Source organism: Plasmodium fragile, assembly GCF_000956335.1.
Source record: "Plasmodium fragile strain nilgiri unplaced genomic scaffold supercont1.3, whole genome shotgun sequence".
NCBI classification, from domain to species: Eukaryota; Apicomplexa; class Aconoidasida; order Haemosporida; family Plasmodiidae; genus Plasmodium; species Plasmodium fragile.
This window is the reverse complement of record NW_012192583.1, coordinates 31,462-37,838: the sequence shown is the minus strand read 5'-3', so window position 1 is coordinate 37,838 and position 6,377 is coordinate 31,462. Positions and strand designations below refer to the sequence as shown.

Below are 6,377 nucleotides of genomic sequence, written 5' to 3'. Positions count from 1 at the left end.
AAAAAAAAAAAAAAAAAAAAAAAAATACAATTTGGAGAATGCTGAACTAATTTCCCTCCCCCCAAAAAATGCTATTGTGAAATTTGTTTCGGTGTGATGTACACCTAAAAATATGCATCTCCTAAGTTCTTTTTCACCCCTTTAAAAGCTCAAAAAAGAAAAAAAGGGACACTTCACCCATATGACATAGTCAGTTTAGCAGTGAAGTAAAACTAACCCTTGTAGCAGTGCGGTGAGTGGACGACACATGCTAAGGTTTCTTTCATCCCTTGTACCCCTTTTTTGTCAAACAAGGAAAGCCTCAGATGAACACTTATTATAAGCAAAGGAAATTGTCTCCCCCTTTGTGGGCGGGGGGCGGCATACAAACATATAAAGGAAATGCCCCTCCTACCATTTACGCATATGTTGCTATACACGGGAAGATAGGCAAAGGTGTGGAATGGTGGACATCCCAAAGGTGTAAAGCGGATGCATCCGTTTAACATGGTTAATCATTTTTACTAATTGGCAACTTAGACGGGGGTATATTAAGAACAAAAAAAAAAAAAAAAAAAACAGTTGGATTAAAAATTGCCAAAACTGGTACACAGAAGTAAAAACAGAATTCTTACCATTGCATTTTCGTTGAGGTAATTCGCACGGGTTTGTTTCACCCAAGTATGTTTAGATCTAACCAGGAGGTTAATTGTTAACAAGCTCATAATGGAAGTAAAGCTTTATTCACATGGGGGGAAGTTCTTCTCCATTGTGTCACACATTTGTGTAAATTTGGATGAGGAATTTACCTGAACGGTTCATATTTTTTTTTTTTTTTTTTTTTTTTTCCCACACATATATCCTTTTCGCGGGGAAATTTCGCATGCGCCAATTACATGCCGTGAGGGGAAACCTCGAATTGATATTATTTTAAAAAAGAAAAAAATGTTACAGGAGTAGCTACGCGGCGCACTGTTCATCGACAGTCGGTAAGCATTGTACGCCGCACAGGATATAGCGGCTCGCCCGATTTGCTCAAATGTTCTGATGAAAAAAAATATAGGTAATAAAAAAAAATTATACACATAACTGATTTGCAACGGGTCGGTCCAGAACAAACCTTCCACCTTTTGTGCTGAAAAAAAAAAAAAAAGAACTTCCTGCGGTTCATAACATCTCTCTGTGTGTGTACGTCCGTGTGTGCATGTTCCTCTGCAAGCGCGTCCAATCGATCACTCCTGTACAAACGCATGCGTCGTCTCCTTTTTGCAACATTGAACGTGCAGGGGACACTTCACCATTTTCCGCCAGACCCTTCAGTGTTCATTTCTCAACTAGCCAATTGGGTTTGTTTAAAAAAAAAAAAAAAAAAAAAAAAAAAAAAAAAAAAGTGGCACACCTTTCCCCATTTTCACGCTTCTCTAACCTTTGAGCGATAATGAAGCGACCAAACAGCAACGGAGACTTGGGTGAAACCTTGCTGAAGAAAAAAAAGGGGTGGGACACTCTGTACGAGACGGTGATAAATGCGTCGTCCCGTGCGAGAATAAAGTATGATGAGAACGCCCTCGTGAGAAAGGACCTGCCAGATTTGAAGCGCTCCAGTCGCTTCATGTTCACCCTGTCGTCTACTGGGGTCATTCCGCGCGAGGAGGTGGACGTCACGAAGGTATCGCTCGAGTGGAGCAGCAGATGGGCACAGCGTTACCGCGCGGCAGCGTTACCGATTCGTAGTGCTACCGCTTCACAGTGCTCCCCGCCCACCCCCTGCACGCAGAAAATCCTGAAGCTATGCAACCTGCGGGACGAGTTTATAAAGCCGTTCACAGACATCGACACCACGTTGGTAGAAAAAAGGACCCACTCGGAGGGCGGCGAACCGAAGGAGCATGAAGACACCAAGTCGGATGAGCCAATTTATAACCCTAGCAAGGTGGTTATTTTGGACAAGTGTAACGCGTTCCTCAATTTCGTCGACGGGATTTTCTTCGTCCACTGGGACCCTCTGCAGGACGATGGGCCGAAGAGTAAGGCCCAGCGCGGTGCGCTACCTCCGCGTTGCGAAGCGTAGCGTTGTGCGAGTTACTTCTTTTCCATTCGTGCGATGCGCACTGTGCCCTGTCCCCCTCTCCCCGCTACAGGCAAAGACGAATGCAGCGAAGAAAACAAGTTAGCAGAGCACGCGGGCATGAAGTCGACGGAGGAGTACCTATCTGCCATCCAAGAAATAATGCTAGCCGTGCAGGACCCCGCTTGCAAAAGCTTCTGCTACCAAAGGTTAAAATATTTAGAGCAAAAATTTGATTTCCACCTTATGTTTAATGGGTCTTTAGAATTACGTGAAACAACAAACATCAAGCACAGAGATTTTTATAACATCAGGAAGGTCGATACACATGTCCATCACTCAGCCTGCATGCAACAGAAGGTATTACTTCGGTTCATTCGAGATAAATACAAAACGGAATCTAACACCGTAGTGTATATATCAGATAACGGGATCAAAATGACCCTGAAAGATATTTTCGATCAAAAATTAAAGACCTCTGCTTATGAAGCTACCGTAGATACACTAGCTGTTAATGCACTTGGGAGTTGCTTCCACAGATTTGATCTGTTTAATAATAAGTACAATCCATTTGGACAAAAGTTGTTAAGAGAAATTTTTTTAAAAACAGATAATTATATTGAAGGAAGGTACTTGGCCGAAATTACAAAACAAGAAATAAAAAATTTAGAGAAATCGAAATATCAACATGTGGAATGGCGTATATCTATATATGGACAGAACCCAAATGAATGGAAAAAGCTAGCTAAATGGGTTCTACAAAATAATCTCTCCAGTGCTTCTGTACGATGGATTATTCAAGTACCAAGACTTTACTATGTATATAAAAAAAGAGGCTTAATTAATTCCTTTGCAGATTTTTTAAGTAACATATTTGAACCTTGTTTCCAAGCGGCTAAAAACCCAGAACAAAACAGAGAAGTTTTTGCCTTCCTTCAGCAAGTCGTTGGGTGGGATAGCGTTGATGATGAGTCCGCCATTTCGAAGTATACCACTGGGGGTGGGGAGCTTCCTACTCCAGACAAATACACCAGTGACAACAACCCCCCCTACTCCTACTACGCATACTATATGTACGCTAACATAAGGACCCTCAATGACTTTCTCGTTAGTAGACACCTTCGCCCAATGGCTTTCAGGTTAGTAAATAATCACAAGGACGACCGGATATATATGTATATATATATGCGCCATTTTTGTGTACACATTTTTCAGGAGAAATCCATCCGCTTGCGCGGAAACTACCATGTCTCTTCCTCGACTTGGCAAAAAAAAAAAAATTATTCTCCACTTAAGTTGTACAGTTGTGTGTGTTCCCCTTTCCAGAGTTTATATGCACGCGATATATATATGTTATTTGTTTGCGCCTTTTTGCAGACCCCACTGTGGCGAAATCGGAAACATAAGCCATCTGGCCTCCATGTTCCTTCTGGCGGACAGAATAAACCACGGAATAAATTTGAGGAAATCGCCCGTTTTGCTTTACCTCTACTATTTGAAGCAGATCGGGCTGGCCGTTTCGCCCCTGTCCAACAACGCCCTGTTTTTGCAGATCGGTATACTTGCACGGAGTCCTTCGCGGGAAGCCTCACTCCGAAGTGTGGTAGCTTCACGCGGGAGGAGGTTCTTCCTGCGTTCGTGTATAATAATGGGTGTGTGTATCTACATGCGCCTCGCCAGCGAGAGCTGCCAGCTGGGTGAGCGCTGAGACATGCCAAACTGCCCTCACCTCACCCCCGTAGAGAAAAACCCCTTTAAGCGCTTCTTCAAAATTGGCCTCAACGTGTCACTGTCCACGGACGACCCCCTCATGTTCCACTTCACGGATGAGCCCCTGCTGGAGGAGTACTCCGTGTGCGCGGTAATAAGTTCGCATGGGAAATACTGACCCATGATGAGTCCCCTTTTGCTCATTTACTTCTCCCCCCCACCCACATGCACACTGTCCTTATTGACCTATCACCCATTTGCATTCCCCTTTCAAAGCACATATGGAAGCTCACCACCGTGGACTTATGCGAACTAGCAAGGAATTCCGTCATGCAGAGGTGAAAATAAATTGACCCTTTTTTCATTTAAAATTACGTGCTTGTTGCCATTTCGCAATATGGTAAAGGAAAAAAAAAAAAAAAAAAAAGGAAACATGTAACTATATGTCCTCTTTCATTGTCCCTTCCCTCTCCCCTTAAGTGGATACGAACCATCCTTCAAGAAGCACTGGTTGGGTATAGACACAACTAATGGAGTGATAAATTTTGAGAACCACCCGGAGAAAACGAACATACCCAATACGAGGGTGGCGTACAGGTAGGCACAACACGAGTGTGTGGGGGGGGGCCCCATCGCTGGTCTGTACAAATAAATGCATGCAATGACAGTAGCGCTCGTAAATGGATAAATGTCACTCCTTTTGATGGTGACACTTGCACGCCTCATCACTGCAGGAAGAATACCTTTGACGAAGAGAATGAAAACATTCGGAGGCTGGCGAATTACACAAGTGATGCGTGCGGGATTGACCCGTAGAGATATTCTCCCCCTTCCGGGTATGTCTCTCCCTGTGTGCACTTCCTCGAGCTGGGCCTTTTAAACTGTCCATCAGTCGTGTGGACGCAAAAGTGTCCAACTGCAAATACATTGATGTGAGCGGCATATGTCCGAAATGGCAGCCCCTTTTTTATTCCCCTCTGCAGACAACTGTCATGTTCGCTGTGTAGAATGACCTTCCCCCGTCTTTTTTTTTTCTTTTTTCTTTTTTTTTATTAACCGTTCATGTAGATTGGTCATATTTTTATGACAGAGCTAGCCAAGTTTTACATTTTTTTTTTTTTTTTTTATATTTCCCCCCTTTCGGATGCACATTTTGACCATCATGCGTGGGGGGACTTGCGCCCAAGGGAGGCTGCACACTGGGGAGTTCATAATGGACCCGCAGATTTTTAGCATAAGGGGACTTAAACAAAGAAGGAAAAAAAATTTACTGGAATGTTATTTTTAAAAGGGGGAAAAGGTTATGATACCATTAAAAAAATGACCAGTGGAGTTGCTAAACTAGGTTAACATTCCTGATGAGTGAAGCTCTGGTAGAAAAGTTTCCATGTGCATGCATATTACATACGCATATGCGTGCATTTATGTATGAGTGTATTATCATGCTTTACACCTTTGCGGGGCTGCGTACTGGACGTTTTACTCTGTGTGCCCGTATGGTCCAGGGAGAAGAACGTTTTTTTTTTGCGTAGGAGGAATAATACATAGGTAGGGCCAACAAGGGAGAGAAGCAAATCTGTTGCTCATTCGTGGAAGGACAGGGTGGACCCTATAATTTACCTTTTAAATGTTCCTTTTGGCCGCGACGCAGCATTCACAGGGCGCGCGCACGATTGGGTAGGTTTACACCTTATGCATCTGTTCATTTTTTACCATGTTAAGGAGCGATGGCACAATTTTAAAAAGTGCCGTATTGGTGTATGCCCTACTTATGCATACACATCTCCATGAGAACATAAACACGGGCACTCCCGAGCGCACCAATCTCATACGCGCAACGATGACACATGGCAGAGGGGTGAGGTGGAGCGACGAGTACACACAATCCATACGTCATGGAGTGTATGTCAGGGGGATGCTCTACGTGCGATTGTCAAATGACGTGTTTCCACTTGTGGTGACTTCATTGCGCCGCGCTGCAAAGAATAAATCAACCAGGTAAACAAACCGTCAGGAGGATATAATACTGTTATACTCCCATCCCCGTTTTACATGCACAAAAAAAGGGGATGCAAAAAAAAAAAAAAAAACAGTGTGCTCGTAAAAATTGACGCATGTCAAGTGCCCACTTTGCATGAAGTCAAAGGGGGTTATATACCTTAAAAAAATATATATATATATTCCCCCTTCGTAGTGGCAGTGTTATGTATATATGTAATTAAAATACCACCTTTGGACGCAGGACGCACAGAGCAAACTATTTGCTGCGATGTGAGAAACTGTTGTGTGGGGTTGAAAAAAAGGGCTTTATAAAAAGGGTGTTCATTGGAGCCACGTCGCCACATATATATGTGCACCACACTGTGTTGACATGGGGGGGGTTCCTCAGCGATTCCGTTTGCGAGCTCCCTTGCACAGATGCATACGACGCGAGGCGGGGCATTAACAACATCGCCGCATCGTTACGCACCAAATGGACGCAGCACAAAATAAAATAAATGCACATATAAGTAGCCATATTAAAATAAAAATATAAAATTAGGCAGATCAAATATGCCTACATATGTGCCTACATTTTGTGCATACATTTTTGCCCACATTTTGTGCATACATTTTTGCC

The 6,377-nt window shown here is 43.3% G+C and overlaps 1 protein-coding gene across 1 annotated transcript; it reads left to right on the top strand.

Moving 5' to 3' along the window:
* Nucleotides 1–1,417: 1,417 nt before the first annotated feature.
* On the top strand, nucleotides 1,418–4,573 carry AK88_00327 (AMP deaminase; the record flags this gene model as incomplete). The annotated part of the gene is made up of 8 exons (XM_012477978.1): nucleotides 1,418–1,648; nucleotides 1,757–2,006; nucleotides 2,121–3,186; nucleotides 3,425–3,603; nucleotides 3,790–3,908; nucleotides 4,034–4,095; nucleotides 4,238–4,354; nucleotides 4,492–4,573. The coding sequence occupies 8 exons, from the start codon at nucleotides 1,418–1,420 to the stop codon at nucleotides 4,571–4,573; spliced, it is 2,106 nt and encodes a 701-aa protein (XP_012333401.1).
* Nucleotides 4,574–6,377: the final 1,804 nt, after the last annotated feature.